Below are 19,720 nucleotides of genomic sequence, written 5' to 3' on the forward strand. Positions count from 1 at the left end.
CAGCGACTCCCAGAGCTGGTCCGGCACTGGGGGTGGGGATATTAGAGAAAACTCTGCTAGTTGTGGGACTTTACATCACTCTTTCCTGCCAGTGGAGAGACATGGTTCTCCTAGGGGAGAAAGAGTTTGACACAGACACCCCCCTCCCCTCCACTGATGTCAGTCCTAACTGAAAACACCCCAAGGTACCAGAGAGAGCTGTTGTTTCAACTAAGGGCAGGAGACACGGAGGGGGACACGAAGGTAGCCCATCTTGTGGAGCGGGGCATGAGGACACTGTAAATAACTGGGGTGGGTGTTATGAGAGAGGAAGGAGTACGGATGCTATGGGAACAGCGATTATTTCTGGTTCCATAAAACAGGGCGTTTGAACTTCAGCAGTACTGACAGGGGTCTCTTTCAATCACTGAATTTTATCCCGCTTTTCCTTCATGGGCATTGGTTCAAGCCAGGCTTGGGTTGGGGAATGGCATTGGCCCAGCCAGCCTGGGGGTTCTTTCTGCCATCAGTCCATCCTCGTAAACACACAGTTCCTTAGGGAAAGCAGAGGAGCATCTAAAAGGCAACCAACTTATTTTCCGGACTTAACGATTCAGATATTTAATACAGAACTTGGAGCACACCCGGAGACCCGCTGGGGCCACGAAGCGACACTGATGGAAGGTGTCGGAGATTCCGTGACGTCTAGTGACCCCTCTCCATTTACACTCCTCTATATTCCTTCTGCCCATGATGCTAGTGCATTTTGGCTTCTCCTCTTGGTCCAGGGGGTAGCCAGATACACGTGAGATCTAAACTCTCTTCATAAATGTGGTGCTTAGTATCCATGTGGACGGCAGATCTAACATCCTGATTTCGGAATTCCTTCTCTACTCTTCTGACCTTCCTCCATAGGCATCCGACCACCCAAGTGCATGGCCAGATCATGGCTTGGAAGGCTGCCAGCCCTAAGATTCTTGAACCCCTTCCTTATACTGTAACTCTCTTACCCCCTGCCTTGCTCACATCTGCTGAATTCTTCATTTGCTGCTCTGATCAATCTTTCTGTATTCCTTTTTGTTTTTCATTTGCTAACTTAGGAAGTGCATGAGAAGCACTGTGGGGAGGAGTTTAAAGTGCAGATTTTCGAGTTACCCTCTCTCCCGTTCCAATTTAGTCATTAAAAAAAATTTTTTTAACGTTTATTTATTTTTGAGAGACTGAGAGAAAGAGCAGGCGTGGGGGAGGGGCAGAGAGAGAGAGAGAGAGAGAGAGAGACAGAATTTGAAGCAGGCTCTAAGCTCTGTGGGGCTCAAACTCATGAGCCGTGAGATCACGCATGACCTGAGCCAAAGTCAGATATTTAACCGACTGAACCACCCAGGAGCCCCTCCAATTTAGTCATTTTAACAGGCGCACGGACAACTCTGGTGCCGTTGTCTCAGAAGGCACTGTTCTGGATAAGACCCAAGCAGGTGCCCGGTGCACTTGGCACTATAGTGTGGTTCTAGAAGCTTCTTCAATATGCCCCACCACCCTTAGGGCACTGCTGGCCCTGAGTTTGGCTCTTCCAGCTATGCTCTGTGTCCAAGGAACAGCCCTGTAGAGAGTCTCGGACTTGGTGACGCTTAGGTTCTATTTTGGTTCTGCCAACAGAAAGCTCAGGGCAGATCTTGACCTTTGAAATCTCAGTGTCCTCACCTGTCGAATGAAGGGATTGCCAAGTGTCCTTTCGGCTCTGACATTTGACATTTTCTGCTGCCACAGTTTTTGCTCGAATTTCCCACTGCCTGGAAATTCTCTGCTGAGAATCACCCATCGCTTTTTCTCTGATCTTTGATGTTTGTCTCTAGAAATCCTGCCTCCCCTACGAAGCTCCGTTCACACACCGCCTCCTTCGTGGAGCCTTCCCTGGCCCGCCATGCTGTCCCTGCATTCTCCTGGAAGTACGGTGGCCCGTGAGCACAGACCCAGGCACATAATTTCTTTCCATTACAGATCTTTGGTCCGCTTCTCCTCATTAGTGCCTATGTCCCTTGATGTCGGGAACCGTGCTGCTTTCAGTAGTGGAAGCTTTGTATTAACGGGTGTAGAGGACAGTCAGTAAACACCGACTGCGGAATGACAGCATAGCATGGGCCCTGCTGGCTTTCGTCACCGTTTCCCCCGGAAAAGAGCATAATATGCCCGCATCGATTGATGCCAGAACTATACCTACAGAAGCACGCTTCAGCTCGACAGATGACAGCCGGGTCCTGCTGACTGCTTTCTGAACTGCGGAGAGCAAGACCTCATTTTCCTTTGCCCGTGTCTGGTACTGATGATAAGGTTCTCAAGGGAGCAGACGTCTCAGGCTGTGGTTTCCTCACCATTGTCACACGTATCTGCTTGCACAATGGGAAACGTGTTTGGCCAACGTCCTTAGCGTTTGAGTGCGTCCCAGGAATGAATGTCTCAGGGGTGCTGAAATCAGGCCTATGCACTTGGGCATCTGATCGCGACCCTCCACCCACCTCCACCCCTGCCTCTAGCTTCCACACCAGGTGACCTGGAAGGCGATGTGGGTAGGAGGTAGTGAGCAGAATGTTTCCCGGCAAGAAACAAAATGTGCCCTAAATGTAGCCAACAATCCCCTTCTATCCAGAAATTTGAGATTAGATGCTCAGACATTATGTTACAGCGGGACGTAATTCTCTGCTGTAATATCATTTGGATTAAAAATTTTTTAAAAATATTTATTTCATTTTTGAGAGGGACACAGAGACAGAGCATGAGTGGGGGAGGGGTGGAGAGAGAGACAGAGAACTGAAGCAGGCTCCAGGCTGTCAGCACACAGCAGGATGTGGGGCTCGAACCCATGAACATGAGATCATGAACGGAGCCAAAGTCAGACGCTTAACTGACTGAGCCACCCAGACGCCCCCGTTATAATACCATTTGGACCAGCAGTTACCAATTTTTTGGTCTCAGGACCTATTACACAATAACATAATCTAGACTAGTCATTTTATACTTTACATAATATGTATGTATATGTGAGCTATATACATATATGTATATGTATGTATACACACACACACACACACGTGTGTGTGTGTGTGCACATAACATAATCTAGGCCAAATCCCTTTACGTTTAACAAAATTATTGAGAGTGGTGCCTGGCTGGCTCAGTAGGTAAAGCATCTGACTCTTGATCTCTCAGGGACATGAGTTCAAGCCCCACGTTGGGTGTGGAGCCTACTTAAAAAAAAATTACGGAGGACCTTAGGGAGCTTATGAAAGAGTGTTGGGAAACATTAGGGGTCCTCAGACCGCATATTGAGAAGCTCTGATCTACCCTGACCAACATTTTGGCAGAATGTTAACTTTGCAAATTCCTAGAGCCACAAATACTTTAACACTGAAGGTAAACAGTATACATTTAATTCACTAAATGTTATTGCACAAAGATGTTAAACTATAAAATAATTTTAAAATGGCTGCAGAAGTGATTGGAAACCATCAGCACATATGTGTAGACATAATGCTAGGCGTTTGATATGGGAGCTTTCTTGAGGGTTCTAAATGGACTCACTTTATAGTAAATCTGCCCCCTTTTCCTCATTAGCAGGGGAGCCATAAAAGAAGAGGTTTGTCCTTAAGGTTCTCCAAGGTGATTTACTTATTTACCTATTGTAAATAGGTAAATACCTATCCCAAGCAGGCTCTGCATTGACAGAGACGGGGCTGGAACCCACAAACCATGAGGTGATGACCTAAGCCCAAAACAGGAGTCAGCCGCTTAACCAACTGACCCACCCAGGCACCCCTCAAATTCTTCCTTCTGCAGATCACTCGTTTAGTTGTTTTCATGTCCCTTTCCATTTTAGGCCACTGTTGCACAAGACCCTGTTCAATCCCTTTCCTTCTTACCGCCCCAGTTATGCAAAACACCTTCCCAGACGTCAGTCCCTCCCTGATTTGAAGAGCGAGACTGTTGACGTCAGGAGGGGACTTCAGGAGGCAGCACAGGCCGGGAAGCCACGTTACTGAACGCTCTGTAAAGCCTCACCATTATCACGGACATTACCTGGGAGTCCAGTTCGGTCTGAACCAGGTCCCTGTGAGCTGAAGCGAGCGGTCACCACTCCTGGAGCGCTGGTAGAGCGAGCTGCAGCGTGTGGGACAGCGGGGGACGCAGGAGAAAACCCCGAGGACCAGGCAGGTGCTCTAGACCCCGCTCGTGGGTTCCCAGCTGCCGGGCGGGAAGGCCTGTGTTCCTTCCTCCAGGCCTGGAAACCATTCGCCACCCTTGCTAGCTTCCGGGTCCACGCCTCTGTCCTTCCTACGTCACCGTTTCACAGACTACACCCCCCACCCCAACGCACATTTTACCCAAAATCAGGATCATCCTCCACCCCCCACCCGGTTTCATCTTGCAGAGGTGAGAGTGGAAATCCGACTCCCCAGGCACAGCTGGCCAACCCATAGAACCTTCTTTGGCAGCAGGAATCCGGCCTGGCCCCGTGTCCCCGCTTCCCTTCTTTGCTCACACTCAATCCACGGCTCCAGCGGCTGTGGATGGGGGCTGTGACGCCAGGACAGAGCGCTGTCCCCCTCCATAATTAGCCAGGCAGCAAGGCTGCTGCAATGTCCCTCCGTTGACAGTGCTCTTGAACCGAATAAATTATTCACGCCGCCAAAGTGTAATTGGCTGCCACGTTCAAAATAGGTCATTCACACTCAGGCTGCTGGAGGCGAAGATTTCGCGGCGATGGCAGCAAATCCGAGCGCTTAGGTTTAAGCAAATCTCCAGAGAAAGTGGCTTCTCCAAGCAACCCCCCCCCCCCCCCGTTACATATCTTTCATCAAATCCTGGTGACGTTCATTAGCGGCAGCGCGAAGAGGCTGAAACAGCTATCTGCAGGCAGGCTGGGGTGCCCGGGGTGCGGGGTGGGGGTGGAAGGCTTTGTTCAGCCTCTTCCTGCGCCGACACTTTCTCCGTGAGCCTCAAGGGGCTCCTTGGGGAAAAGCAATGTGAACACGGGCTCGTGTTTGTTCTTTGCGCCCAAGACGGTGGCCAAGTCAGAAGGAGGACGTAACCGCTGGGCACCAGCAGGTTTTAGAAGCGTGAATGTACGTGCACAGGCCTGTCTGAGGAGTGCCTCTCGGCCCCGGGTGGGAATTCAAGGTCAACAGCTGTGGCTGCGTGCCCCTGCGTTTCAGGTCCGAATTCACAGACATTTGGGCCTCTTTGCTGCTCAGAATACACTTGCCCTCTTGTTGGCATAGATGTGTCATTCTGCTCAAGTGCCTGCTGGAGTCCAAATATTTGACCGGGTATTTGAGTGTTTGGAGAGTTGCTCATGTGTTGATGCGTTCCTTTCATGGTTTTTGAGGATACCACAGAATATGTTACAGGAGGAAGAACATTTCCCCCCAGGATTAGAACAAAGAGAAGCGGTTGAACATGTAGCTTGGGGGATTTGACTGCAAATAAAAGCGATTGCGCTGGTTGCTAGCTCTTGACTGAGAAATGGATGTGTCACTGAGAAAAGCTGATAAATCTCCTTGGGGAAGGGAAAGAAGAGAGGAGTTTAGCAGTGGGATTGACCCCTCGTCTGCCTTCTGTTAGGAAGATAGACTGGAAATCTCTTCAGGTCTCCTCCGGCAGAGATTCTATGCATGTGTAGCCTCGGAGCAAGACGGAGAGAAATGCAAGCGTTTCACTTGGTAAGCGTAGCACCCAATGTCAGGGGCCACGTTTGGACGCGCCTCCACGACTGTCAGCTTCGCAAGGGCATCAAGCTCTCGCCTTCAAATACGCACCTGCAAGAAGTCTGCCCTGACCACCCAGCCCTTCCCCTCTGATCTGCCTTTTAATCTCCCTTTCGTGTTTGTAAACACCTCGTATTGCGTTCTTGAACTCCTGGTTTTATGGAACAGCCTGTATAGGGTCCTCTTAAACTAGAGATGTGTCTGTGAGTAACTGTCAGTTATGCATATGCCGCTCTATCGTCAACGGTGCCACAGATGTTTCCTGAGTGCCCACTATCCTGGGGCCTTGGAGTGGGACTTCGTCAAGTCAGCCACCATGAACGTCACTGTCCCGAACTGGGCTCCCGAACCCCGGCCATGGCCTGCTCTTCCGCACCTCCAAGCCCCCTCCTCCGGCAGCCTTCCTCCTCTGAGTAAAGAGCCCGGTGATCCTTCCAGATGCTTGGGCCAAAGCCTTGGAGTTATCCTCGGCAACTCCCCCCCCCCCCCCCCCCCCGCCCCTCACCTCCAGAATTAGTGTCAGGCCTGGGAAGGGCCCCGTCAGCTCTCTTCTGGAATATCTCAAGTCTCCCAAGTGGCCTCCCTGCCTTTGCCCTCCAAGCCCTCACCTTTATTTTCAAGACAACAGTCAGAATGATCCTTTTGAAACGCAAATCAGATTATGGCACTTTGCTCAACACCCTCTAAAGCCTTCCATCCCCACCCTTACAAGGGCCTGGAGGACTTTACAAGGGCCGGAACCCCCCCCCTCCACCCCCCACCGGCCACCCCTGGATCTCATCTTCCGCTGCTCTCTGCTCCTGCACGTTTTGCTGCAGCCACGCCGCCCCCGGCTCCTCCTAGAACACTCTGCCCCAGAAGTGCGGGACAGACCTACAGTTCATGAAGCCTCTGGGTCTTTGTCAGCAAAGGCCTCCCTGACCACCATGTTCTATCCTTCTCAGCCGGCACTCAATTTTTCTTCATAACGCTTCTCTCCTCTGACACATCCTATCTTTCCTTGCTTGTCTAGCGTCTGGCCGCCTTTCACTACAATACAACTTCATGAGGGCTGGGCTTTGTTATGTTTCACTGCTGGCCCGGGAGCCGACGAGAACTGAACCTAGCACATGGGAGACATTCAATACATTTTCTCTAAACAGCCAAAAAAGTAAATCTTATACGCCTCCATGGTTCATAACCTCCTGAGGGGGGCTGCCTCTTCTGATGATTGCGACTCCTTTCAAGAGCTTCCTCAGGAAGTGCTCATCTCAAAATATATTTACGCAGAGATTCTAAAAACTGATTCCCAACCAGGCAGAAATTGGTGGAAAGAATTCCCATACCTGACTCTTACACATTTGTTTCGAAGAACACAGTCTTTCTAGGATTGTATCAGGTACGCCCAGCCGTGGTCAGAATCCGCTCCCCAGAACCACTTCTGTCTCTCATGGCACTTCCGTCCCTACGTTAAATTTATGTGATTCAAGAAAAGGCAACTGTTCTGCAGACTTTCAGGAACCACCTGGTACTTCGCTGTCTTGTTTGTTTGTTTTAGTGTAGCTATTCCTAACTCTTTTCTAAAACGACGTGGAGATATATACATGTGGTAAAATACACAGAAGACTAACCATCTTAATAATGAAGGGTACAGCTCAGTAATATGGAATACGTTCGCGCTTTCTGCCACCCTTCTCCAGAGCTCTCTTCATCCTGCAAAACTGAAACTCTACCCTTAAACAACCCCCGATCCCCCCTTCCCTGCCCTTGGCTACCACCCTTGCATTTTCTGTTTCCAGAAATTTGACTATTTTAGATCATATAAGTGGACTCATACAGTGTTTGGTGGGGTGTTATTTTATTTTTGTAACTGGCTTCTTTCACCTAGCTAATGACCTCAGGGTCATCTATGTTACAGCCTATTTCAGAATCTCCTCCTTTTTTATGACTGAATAATATTCCAGTGCATATAGACCACATTTTGTTTGCCCATTCAGCCGTCAATGGACATTTGGGTGGCTTGCACCTTTTGACTATCGTGAATAATGCTGCTATGAACTTGAGTGTGCAAATATCTCTTCACAACCCTGCTTTTCAACTCTTTTGGAGGTGTACCCAGAAGTGGAATTTCTGGATCATCTGATAATTGTCATTTTTTGAGGAGCCGCCATACTGTGTTCCATAGCGGCTGCACCATTTTACGTTCTCACCAACAGCGGACAATGGCTCCTTGACTGTTTTTAACAACAAGATATTTTCCCTTCCAGCAAGTTAGAACTACTCAACGCTGCCCAGTAGAGCTAAATATTCCTGCTGCTTCTCATGCTTAGCAACCAGGAGCCGAGTGGTCCCACTAAATGTGCATAAGTGTGTGGGGTGGTGCTTTTCCCTCACTCCTTCATGCCCGTTTTGAAAAGGCTTCCTTGTCCTCCAATTAACATGTAGCCTAAGTGGACACACACTGGTCTGCATTACAGACAAAAGGCCGTGGACAAGAGCCAGCACTGTTTTGGGATGATCAAAGCTCTGCTAATCCCATGTAATCTTCTCATGCCAAGGTAATGTATTTCCACTAGTGATTTCTTTGAGTGATTCCGCCCATGATGAACTGGGAGACTTGGGGTGATGTGGGGGGAAGAGCTGAGAATAGGACTGGAGTCATGCTCACACATCAGTTGTTCCTTACCAGGAGTTCCCAAGGGTTCCAGACCTTGGACACATGTGAACCCAAAGAGTCAAATGGGGAGAAAAGTCCCTTGAAGTGATGCAGAGGTATATAGGTGGAAAGGACCCGGGGTGCCTGGGTGGCTCAGTCCGTTAAGCATCTGACTTTTGCTCAGGTCACGATCTCATGGTTGGTGAGTTTGAGCCCCGTGTAGGGCTCTGTGCTGACGGTTCGGAGCCCAGAGCCTGCTTCAGATTTTGTATCTCCCTCTCTCTGCCCCTCCCCCACTCGCACTCTGTCCCTCTCTCAAAAGTAAATAAACATTAAAAAAAATAAGTGGAAAGGACCCTGGACACCCCCTGTGTGCTACTTTCTTTCACCTCATTCAACAATGGGCTGGGAGAACATGTCCCTAGTCCCACTGTGTCTCCTGCTTGAGTGGTATTGCCTTCTCTGGCCTCCCCAACCAGGGCACCCTGTCTGTGACTGCCTTGGACCACAGATTTTTAATCATCCTTCCAGTTGGTGTTACAGAGCAGTGTCATATGCTGACATATATTCTCTTAAAAGGAATATTTAAAGCAATAAAAGGGGAATAGAGCTCCTCTTAAATGGGGGTTTAAAAATGCTAAGACCTTCCCAGTACATGTGAAAAGGGAAGAGCTGGTGGGAGACACAGTTAAGAAATCAATGACCTCAAGAGGCAACATGATTTGGAATTTTGGTAACATTGGCTTTTTCTATGAAGAGCCATACAGCAAATATTTTAGGCTTTGTGAGTCAAGAGGTAAAAACAAGGAAATTATGTAGATACCTCCACCATATAATGAGAGAAAACAAAATTATCACATATTTTTATCGACAAAATTTAAAATGTAATAATTGAGTACTTTTTTTTTGTTTTGCAATACTGGTCTGCTTAGGAGAAGAATGGAATTCTTCCTCTTTGGGTTAACATTTCACCTAATTGGAGTTCAGTGTTTAGTGCTCCCCATCATCAACTCAATTGCAAATGTTCTTCTGTAAAAACCATTCTTTTCTTGGAGGCTGTGCGCAGAAACAGGCAGCGGGCTGGGAGTAGCCTGCAGGCTGTAGTTTGGTTGACTTGACTTCTGAGTAGGTCAAGATGGGGTGGAGAGCCACTGACTCACTGCGTGCGGTTCTCAGCGTTGCCTAGTAGGTTGTAAAGGCGTAAGCACCTGTCTTTCTGAAGTATCATGAGTGTTAGGAAGATGCATGGGGCTTTGTCCTCTCCTCTTTGCTGTAGCCTGTGTTGTAAATAACAGAATGTGTTTCCTTTCTCATGCAGATGACGATGCTCTTGACCCACCATCATCTGTCTCTCCAGGAGTGGGGAGGATCTGAGTTGACCCATCACTAGTCTACCCTGCCACAGCGGGTACAGTTTCTGCCCTCAAGGATCAGTTATGTGCACTGGTCATAACTTTCAGTGAGTGGTGCTCAATCAACATTTGTTGATGAGTTCACAGCAGGTTGATCGTATTAATTGTTCTCTAACCCATGTAGAATGATTATTGAGCAACCGAGCTAACATTTGTTCTCCTGTGCATGTGTGTGCACATTCACATATTTATGAAAAAAAATATACACAAAGAGATCACCACAGTTTCTTCCAGGAGGTTTTATCATTGAAAATATTTTAGGGGCGCCTAGGTGGCTCAGTCAGTTAAGTGTCTGACGCTTGGTTTCGGCTCTGGTCACGATCTCTTGGTTTTGTAGTTTCGAGCCCCACATCGGGCTCTGTGCTGACAACATAGAGCCTGCTTAGGATTCTCTATCTCTGTCCCTCCCCTTCTTGGGTGTATACACACACACACATACACACACACACACTCTCTCTCTCAAAAAAAAAAAAAGAACGAAAGAAACTATTTTAAAAAGCAATGGAAATAAGAACCAAACAAAACGCCACTAGAAGGGATGTTGTAGAAGCTTCATTTAATTGCTATCCTGAAATATTGTAACATGTATGTAATTCAAATTCCAATGGATGTTATCCTTAAATTAGAAATGTTTTAACAAATAAAGAGAGCCTAGCCTTTCTAAGATTACTGAGATGGGGGAGACAGTGTGCTATGTTTACTGCAAGTAAATATTTATCCGGGAAATAGAGACTGTATATTATAATAAATACTGGTAGAGACATGATTTCTGATGTCCAGAATTCCTGGCCAAGGCAAGGGGACTCTCTCCACAAGAAAACTGCCGTAGCGTATACTACTCTTTAATACTTAAAGAATTTTCAGAGGGAGACCAGACTGGCTAACAATAAACAAAATGGGTAGGAAGTCACATACTTATTCTGTGCCAAATGATGGGGTTATTCTGAGTTCTGCCTTGGTTACACGGTGGAGATCAGAAAGCAGCCAGGCTTGTTAATTCATGAGCCAGACGCACCTTTGTATTCCCAGGGAAGCATTTGAAATGCACTGTCTAAATAACTCTGCTCTCATCAGCTTGTGTCTTTGTTGATCACAGGCAGTAGGAGAAGAAGGGAATTGCATAGACCTGGGAGGCTGGGGCATCAGTTCGATAATAACTGACATTTACATAGTAAGCCCTTAATGGTTTCCATTACCTCATACATTATCTCCTTTAACTTCACAGCAATTTTCCCTGGAGGTGACCATTACCATCATCATCATCACCAAGACCACCACCGTGGCTGCCACGGTCATCACCACCACCATCATCATCACCATCATGATGACCATCATCATCACCATGACCATCACTATCACCATCACCATCATCACCCCAACATCATCCTTATCACCATTATTATCATCATCCCCGTGTGGAAGAAGGTAAATGAAGCTTCCGAACGGTTAGGTAACTTTCCTAAAGTCAAACTACTAGTAAATGGAAATAGATCTCTTGAGTCCAAAAATTTTGCTCTTTCTACTATGCTACCTGCCCTCAGTTTTGAAGTCTGAATAGTAATAACCAAAGATTTAAAAATAATGGTGGCTTCAAATTCTAAGCAAAGTACTTAATATAGCAATATGGCCAGAAAAGGGGTTTGGCCCCCTGCTAGAAGCTGTTTGCAGGGCAAGCATACAGTTTTACACACGGAGTTTAGATCCTTCAAAATAGCCATGTTTTCTGAAAAAGATTTTTCATCGTGCTTTTCAAGACTTAGAATTTGAACTTAAGTTTCAGTTTTTAGGGATACCAATGGAGATTAAAAGGGAGCTGAACGTGTCCCACTCCAAAGACATCCTTGGTACCCCTCACTATATCCACCAGAAGCTGAAGGAGAAGGGTGTGTTTTTCCTAATATTTCAGTCATATAATTTATCTGAAAGTGGTTAAAAGTGCCTTCCACAAATCACGTCTGCATATTTGATTCTTGGACATACTTTTCTTCAAATACCATCTATCAGTTCATTGTGCTGTTACAGATAGGAAGAAAAATCCCACCACGGAAAATATTTTCATATTTTCTCTTTCTCAGAGTTTCCTGAATGCCAATTTACAGAGAAAAAAATTAAATTCAACTGCTCAGCCAGCTGACTCAAACTGTGATCTAAAAGTCAAGTTACTTTCTTCCTGTTTCTTAGCTCATTACATCTTAATACTGAATGGATGGTTTAGAATGAAGTCAAGAGGGAGAAGGGCCCGGCTGGTTTTCCCCTGTTGCTGTTTGAGTTGTAAAGTATATATATTTAAACTTTTAACCCCAGTGATACAAAGACTAAGAAGGAAAACACTGCAATGAGAAGATGGCACCATAATCTCATCGCTTTTGAGAAGACGGCATCTTGTTCTTTCTTCTATTTAGAAATGTTCATTTCCTAGGATTACAACTCCTAATACAGCAGAAGATAAAACACCCTCAAGATGTCTTCTCTGTCTGCTAGGTTATCTATTACTGAAAATCTTTACAAAGTTGACAGCGTTCTTTTTTTTTTTTTCCTCCCTCAATTGGGAAAACAGACATCTCATGCCTCCGAAAGTTTACATTTTTCTCACTTTTATATTTCAAGGCCCGCGATTCTTACTTTGAATCCATCACTGACCTTTAAGTGTCTTCTGCCTGAAGCGTTTGCTCAGCGAGGTAAAGCATGAAAAAGTGTAAGATGTGGAAAGTCCACGTGTGAGAGATACTGACAGAAGTTATTAATTTGCCCTCCATAGTAAAACTGGCCTTTATTCCCGCCCTTTGCTGTCCCGGCATGGGTCAAAATCTTTCTCTTAAAAATATCTAAACTTGATCAAGTAGATTGTTCTTTTTCCTAGAAGGGAAGTTCTAGACGCTGGATGAGATATGTTCTGTCTACACAGCACAAAGGGGTTTTTTCAGCTTAAATAACCTGGTGTATCTGCCAACAAGGATCGAACACTTCAGATTCTCATCAGATGCCTCCTTCACTCCAGGTTGGACACATGCTGTCGAATCATCACCCTCACACTCAGTCAGGTACACCCACGTTTCAGCCTCCCCAGAAACCAGCCCCCAGTACAGCCTGGAACGTACTGAATAGGCCAACATCCCACCGGCACCTGCGCGTTTGGTTTCATTTTCTTTTCTCCATTTTCTTGCTTGCTGAGACCGGTCACTATTTTTTTTTCCCCCTTCCTCTCTAACTCTTCTCTGTCCTGGTAGCTGAGATAGTCATTGCAATTTGACTCAGCGAATACCTCTTCCTTCTGTAAAACCTCTTCTGAAATCCACTGAATCATAAACATCTTTGTTCAACATCACAGCTGCCTGCAAACAATCAATAGGCAAAATGTAGCCGTCCAAAAATAAATGAGAAGTTGAATGAGCGGACACTCGCTGAGCACAATAAAACACGTGAGGAATACTTAACTGGAGAAACCACATCTCTAGTGAACATGTTGACTTGAGTAAGTCAAGTGACTTCTATCAAGGAGGGAGGGCAATACTACCAATTTATTTCACTGTTTTGGCCATAATAACTACACATTCCTTTGCTTCAAAGCATTTTTTTTTTTTTTTTTGGCTACACAGACAACGGGTATGCTCATAACGTTTCGCTCTCATGTCCTATAAAAGATATACGTGAGCATATCTTATACCATTCCTAAAAAGACTTGGCTGGCTGCCTCATAAAGATATTAGATAAGCATTTAAAATGCTTTATTTGTGCCATTGGGCCCCTTTGGCTTTGGCCTGATCTAAATAGGTCACTCTGAGGTCACTCGAGACCATAAATCAAGGGTGGGGGGGGGTGGACATGTGGTTAAAACAGCCTGCATAGCTTTCGTGCGAGGTGCTATTTTCGTTTGTCCCTGAAATGACACCATCCATTTGGCACCAAAGAAAGCTTCCTAGACATCTATGGGAAGGGAATGTTTTGCAATAATCCAAGACATAGGTCACAGAGGCATGAGTTACCACGGGGAGGTCTGTGTCGGCTCCGGAGCTGGTGGTGACAACGTAGGAAAAACGACTTCCCAAGCGAAGCATTTATCCAGGACCGTGAGGAGGGGGACCTGACCCAAGCCGACTTGGCAAATCACGACAGCCAAGAGTGACCGGCTGTTTTCGACTCTGGAGACTAGGGCAACCTCTTCCTGGTCGCTTTCTAATCCCACATGAGAACCCCAGGTACGGACTCTCGGAGGAAGGTCCAACATAGCTGATTAGCGATTATATTTATACAACGTAAAATGTGGCATAACCAGACAAAAAGCTCTGCCTCCTCCTGGCCGAGACGCATATCTTTACGTTCTATCTTTATGTTCGTATTTTTATGTTCCATCTCTTAAGACTTTTTCCACAGAGGGCATGACTTCACCAGACTGAACTTTTAGGGTTTATTGCTTTTGTACGTATTGGGAATTGAATCTCTTCTTCCTTTCTTCTTTCTCTTAATCTTAGAAAGGGCACATGTGATTCAGTAAACAACATCCAAATATGCCAGATTAGAATAGACTGCGTTGTTGTCGACCTATTAAAAAGTATCTACCTTGGCTTCGTAAGCAGTAAAGACAGAGAGTCAGCATCCGCTCTGCTTTCGGTTCTTGTTTTCTTTTTCTTCGATAAATCTTTTGTTTTCTTGCTCTCTCTAAAGCTGCAATGCCTTTTGAAAGGGAAAATGTGCTAATTGACTTGGCTTGGGGAAACGAGAGAGGTTTGGTTCAAAGTGAGTGGTACTGCTTCTTAAATATCTGCTGGTCTGCTTAAGAGCAACAGACAGCTAGGGGTGCCTGGGTGACTCAGTCAGTCGAGTGACTGACTTTGGCTCAGGTCGTGATCTCCGGGTTCATGAGTTCGAGCCCCGCATCGGGCTCTGTGCTGACCATGCACAGCCTGCTTCGGATCCTCTGTCCTCCTCTCTCTCTGCCCCTCCCTGCCCCTCCCCTGCTCATGCTCTCTAGAAGAAATTTTAAAAAAATGAGTGCTCTCTCTTCTGTCAGCTCATCTGCATCTGGGAGGGGTCCCCTCCTTTGGGAAGGTTGAGAGCTTTCTTAGACACAGTGATCCAGGATGGGAAATTTTCTCATGCTATGCTGCCTTGTTCCAGCTCCGAAGAACATTTGAAGGTCTGGCAAAAGCTTTGCCGTTCCCTGCGGTTTTTCTAGAAGCAAGATCTTATGAGGCATGTGAGTGTCCTGGGAAAAAGGAGCCTGAGAAATATTTTGCACGCGTAACTGAGACCCCGTGGTGTGTCATTATTCTATCCATTGCACTTGACGGCAGATTATTGAGCAGGGCTGAAAACAGGGCAGTGACTTGTGGTTCTGAGGAAAACGGCAGCTACAGCTTTAACTTGGGCCAAGGAATAATTTCGGCTGCTGAACCAGCCACTGACCACCACCTGGGGAACTGTTTCCTCCCACACGCGAATTCCGTTCTGTTCCTGAAAGCTGGCCAAGGGCCTCCATTGTGCACGAGGCTTTTTTCTTTTTTCTGTTATTACTATTATCACCACCATAATTGCTAGAGTTATCATGACTATTATCCATCCAGCTAGGTTCTACTAACATACACCAGCCTAACTGTCAAGAAGGCACAGTGACAAAACAGATGAAGCCCTTTAATTTGATAAGTTTGAAATAATGACGGGAAAAGAGCATGTGATTCCACTGACTGATTTTTTCAATACCTTGGTAATCAAATCAATCATTTCCCCCCAAGAAAGAACAAAGTCTACCTGGTAGTAACCATTTTCTAAAAGGCAGGATGGTGTTGGGGTTATTCGGAAAACCAACCTGAGGCATTGTGTGTGTGTGTGTGTGTGTGAGAGAGAGAGAGAGAGAGGAGTAAATATAGAAATATTGTAGAAATATTGGGGTTTCTGGAGGGTAGGTAGATTACTGCTTCTCTCTCTCGCTAACCATTTGCAACTCTCCCCTAGAACAGAACAGAATTATACACCAATGCTTCTCACTTCTGTGAACCTTAACATCTTCTTTAACCACAGAAAACAATAGCTGAAGCAAACAGGATTTCAGAAAGGCAGTTAAAAAAATATTGTGAGCATGACTCATTTTTTTTTTTTTTTTTGCCCAGGTCCATAAATCTAAATGGATTTATATATACTTTTAAGCAAGTGGACCTAAATTCTAAATTTGTGTCCCTTTAGGGGGAAAGGGTTCTTTAAACATGTGTCCATTGCAAGGAAATATGGTTGCCTTAGTAACGAGCTCCTGGGCATTTTCCTTCCGTTATGTTAGAGAAAACTCATTGTACCGAAAGCTTTCTGCTTTCGTAGGCAGGCTAAATGAGCCAAAAGCTTGGGTGAAACAGACCAAACATGAATTCTTCTAGGTAGATGTATGCCGCTGTGCAGAGAAGATTGAGCGATAGAATGCTGGGATTTTTAAAACCGAAATCTTACAGGATGTGTCATCGGCCCTCTTGTTTCAGATGAAAGGTAAGACTCAAAGAGATGAAATGATGTCCAGGACCCCACACGCCTGTGACGGCAGGGGCAGAGCTCCAGGCGAGCTCCTAGCAACCTGCCTGATGTGTTTTCACCATATCATAACCTCTGACAAGTTGCTTATAGGCTGAAGTTCTTTTTTTTTAAATTAAATCCAAGTTAGTTAACACGTACTGTAATACTGATTTCAGGAGGAGAATTTAGTGAGCCATCACTTCCATACAGCACCCAGTGCTCATCCCAACAAGTGCCCTACTCAATACCCGTCACCCTTCTAGCCCATCCCCCCACCTCCCACCAGAAACCCTCAGTTTGTTCTCTGTATGTAAGAGTCTCTTATGGTTTGTCTCCCTGTTTTTATCTTACTTTTCCTTCCCTTTCCCTATGTTCATCTGTTTTGTTTCTTAAATTCCACATGTGAGTGAAATCATATGATATTTGTCTTTCTCTGACTGATGTATTTTGCTTAGCATAATACATTCTAGTTCCACCCACATTGTTGCAAATGGCAGGATTTCGTCCTTTTTGATGGCCAAGTAGTATTCCACTATAGATGGCTACCACATCTTCTTTATCTGTCCATCAGTTGATGGACATCTGGGCTCTCTCCCTACTTTGTATAAACTGAGTTCTATAAATAAGTCTTAGGCTGACCCAACGTGTACAAAAACTGTTCTACATCACCTTGTAGCCTCTCTATAAACCCATTTTTGTGACTACATAGTAGGAACGAGTATTTACTGAGTACTTACTATGTTGTGGGCGCTATTCCAAGCACTTCCCTGTAACTGGCTGTGAGGTTTGTACTCCACTAAAAAATTTTTTTATGTTTATTTTTTGAGAGAGCGAGACAGAGACAGACAGACAGAGTATGAGCGGGGGAGAGGCAGAGAGAGAGGGAAACACAGAATTCGAAGCAGGCTCCAGGCTCCGAGCTGTCAGCACAGAGCCTGACGTGGAGCTCAAACCCACGAACCGTTGAGATCATGACCTGAGCTGAAGTCGGACGCTTAACTGACTCAGCCACCCAGGTGCCCCTGTATTCCATTTTATCAGTGAGTAAACTGAGGCACAGAGCGATGAAGTAACCTGCTCAAAGTCACAGAGTGATTCAAGTGGCAGAAGCCAGGCGGTTTAACTAAACAGCTGGGCCCCCTGTTGACTGTCACTCCCAACAGAACTTGCTTAAATGAGTCACCCGCCAGACAAACGCTCGCATAAACTGGCCAACATGAGCCATAGCTTGGAGTACTGAATAAAAATAACACCGGACGTTGGAGTTAGAAGCATTCTTTCTCTCATCTTTGGAGATGAAGTTAGGTGAGAAATTGAGCCCAGAAAGTATAAAGCATATCACAGGTGAAGTGCAATGCAAACATTATGAACCTATTTTGAAGATGGTCTACAACCCAGTAGCTAGTACTGTGCCATTTTACCACTGAGGAAACTGAGGTTCGGTGTAGCAAGTTAAAGGACTTGTGTAAACCACAAAAGTAGTTCATGGCAAATGAGAATTTCAATCTGAATCCTGACTCCCAACCTGACTCTTCACCATGCTTGTTGAGGCTGAAGAACTCACCTTAATAACCCTGCATATTTGTGGGAGAGCTCCTACAGGTCACCAAGCCCTGCTGTACTGACATCTCAGCCCTCCCTGGGGGGGGGGGGGGGGGGGGGCACACATAAACTGTAGTGCAGCGCATTGGACTATAGATGGCGCTCATTAGCACCACAGTTACCCGCAAAAGCCTCCCTTTCCGGGAAGGAAATGTGGCCTGGGCGTTTTGGGGGCTGGGTGAAAAATGACCAGATTGTCCAGTCTAGGTTTATTTTCCTAGTTGTGAGCCTTTTTATAAGTCCTGATGGGAGTAAATATCTGAGGCCAAAGTTCAAGTGGCTCTAAATAGCTGTCATCAAAGTAAAGCAACGGACTGAGTTTGGCAAGCACCAACGAAGCTTGAGCTGGTATTCTTAAACCCGATTTCAGTTATGATGCAATTCCCATCAGGATTTTAAATATTTCTGAGGCCAGAGAAAAATAACAGAAAGATACACTGAAGCACTCAGAGTGTCCCCGAGTCCACATTACCATTTATTTCGACTATTTCAAATTCTAGAAAAGCTCTCACCTGTGGCCCATATCATTGGTAGCATTTGAACAAGACACCTGTAGGTTACTAGATTGGCTAACGAAAATCACAACCCTTACAGCCAAACCCCCACCCTACAGGTCTGCTCGTGGAAGAGCCATGAAGTAAGAGGGGAGACCCATATGGTACCAGTGGGTATTAGAAGCTAGCATCCCAGCCTGGAAGAAGAGGAAGAGGGCATCGACACCTGGGGTGCCAAATGTGTCTGAGGAAGAGAAAATGATCCAAGGGGAAAGGGAGAAGGGGGAGAGGCAGCGAGTGCAGATCAAAGCAATATGGTAGCATGGACAACCATCCCTGGTCCACTTGTCCAGCTGCTACCTTAGCAGCTCTGCTGGGTGCAAAGCACCATGACAGCTGTCCCTTAAGGTGTTAGCACAGAAGAGGGACAAGAGACATAATCTAATACTACCTTCTTCCCTAAACTAAACCTTTATTTAGTCATGACTTCCAAAAACAAGACATCTGGAGGAACCATTCAACTCCCTCATCTCCTGCTTTGCCTGGTATTCACTGGTGCCCAGATGATATCCACAACCACCAGGATGCTTTCAAAGTACCCAAGCTGGGCAAAAGTTCCAAAGCGAAGCAAAGTAGACCGGAATGGTTCCTGCCAGAAAGACGTTTACCTTCACCAAAAATGTCATCCTCTTCCTCGCCCGGGAGCTCCTCGGGGTCCAGATACTGCATCTTGGAGAGGGCGGCAGTCAGCGGGTGACGGCAGGTGTGCAGCCAGGACCGTTCCCGCCACCACAGTGCGCAGGGGCAAGTTCCTCTCTGAGGGTTGCAGAAGCCCTCAGGGAAGGCAGCTTCCGCATCTGCCCTCCGAAAGCAGCTTCATTCATATGAATAGGCTCCCTGAGCCTTTCCAAGCCTGCATGCCAGGTGGGGTAATTCTCACCCCCCCCCAGCCCCCCTAGAAGAAAGAACTTCTTTTGGAAGGGGGCTGCAGATCCGGTTGGGTCTGAACACAGATAGAACTTAAAGGCTGAGCGCAATGGATTCCTTCAGAGCGACAACTTTCATATTTTCTTAAGGAGGAAGGTGAGCTTTCAGCTTTCGTACTTATGAATTTGAACACAATGGGTCGTGTTGAAAGAGACGGGGTTCACGTTTCTCATATCTTGGTTTTGCTTCAGTGACAATTTATCTGAAAGCAAAAGCCGCTGCGCTGCACCAAAGAGGCACCTGCAGGGACCAGCCTCGGTTTCACTCCGAAGAAGTTGCCTTTTTCCTTTTTGCAAACCTCTTGCCTTTGGGGCTGAGAAACTCTGTTCCAGCCCAGCTCAGCACACATCTGGGCTCTTA

At 46.2% G+C, this 19,720-nt stretch overlaps 1 protein-coding gene across 2 annotated transcripts in view; it reads right to left on the bottom strand.

The window, feature by feature from the left end:
- Nucleotides 1-19,204, bottom strand: part of RIPOR2 (RHO family interacting cell polarization regulator 2) — a 118,901-nt gene extending 99,697 nt beyond the window's left edge. Inside the window, exons 1-2 of one of the 2 annotated variants that reach the window (XM_047103111.1) lie at nt 19,042-19,131; nt 2,198-2,363 (exon numbers count right to left, since the gene is read on the bottom strand). Coding sequence is in view for 1 of the 2 variants with exons in the window: in XM_047103107.1 (XP_046959063.1) it covers nt 19,042-19,102 (61 nt within the window). In the remaining variant the exon portion in view is untranslated. Of the gene's footprint in view, nt 1-2,197; nt 2,364-19,041 lie in introns of both variants that reach the window. The other variant, XM_047103107.1, reaches the window with a different exon arrangement.
- Between the last annotated feature and the right edge of the window lie 516 nt (nt 19,205-19,720).

Source organism: Lynx rufus, unplaced genomic scaffold (assembly GCF_022079265.1).
Source record: "Lynx rufus isolate CCGP_SWC_20201006 ecotype Redwood Valley unplaced genomic scaffold, mLynRuf1.p SCAF_6, whole genome shotgun sequence".
Classification (NCBI taxonomy): domain Eukaryota; kingdom Metazoa; phylum Chordata; class Mammalia; order Carnivora; family Felidae; genus Lynx; species Lynx rufus.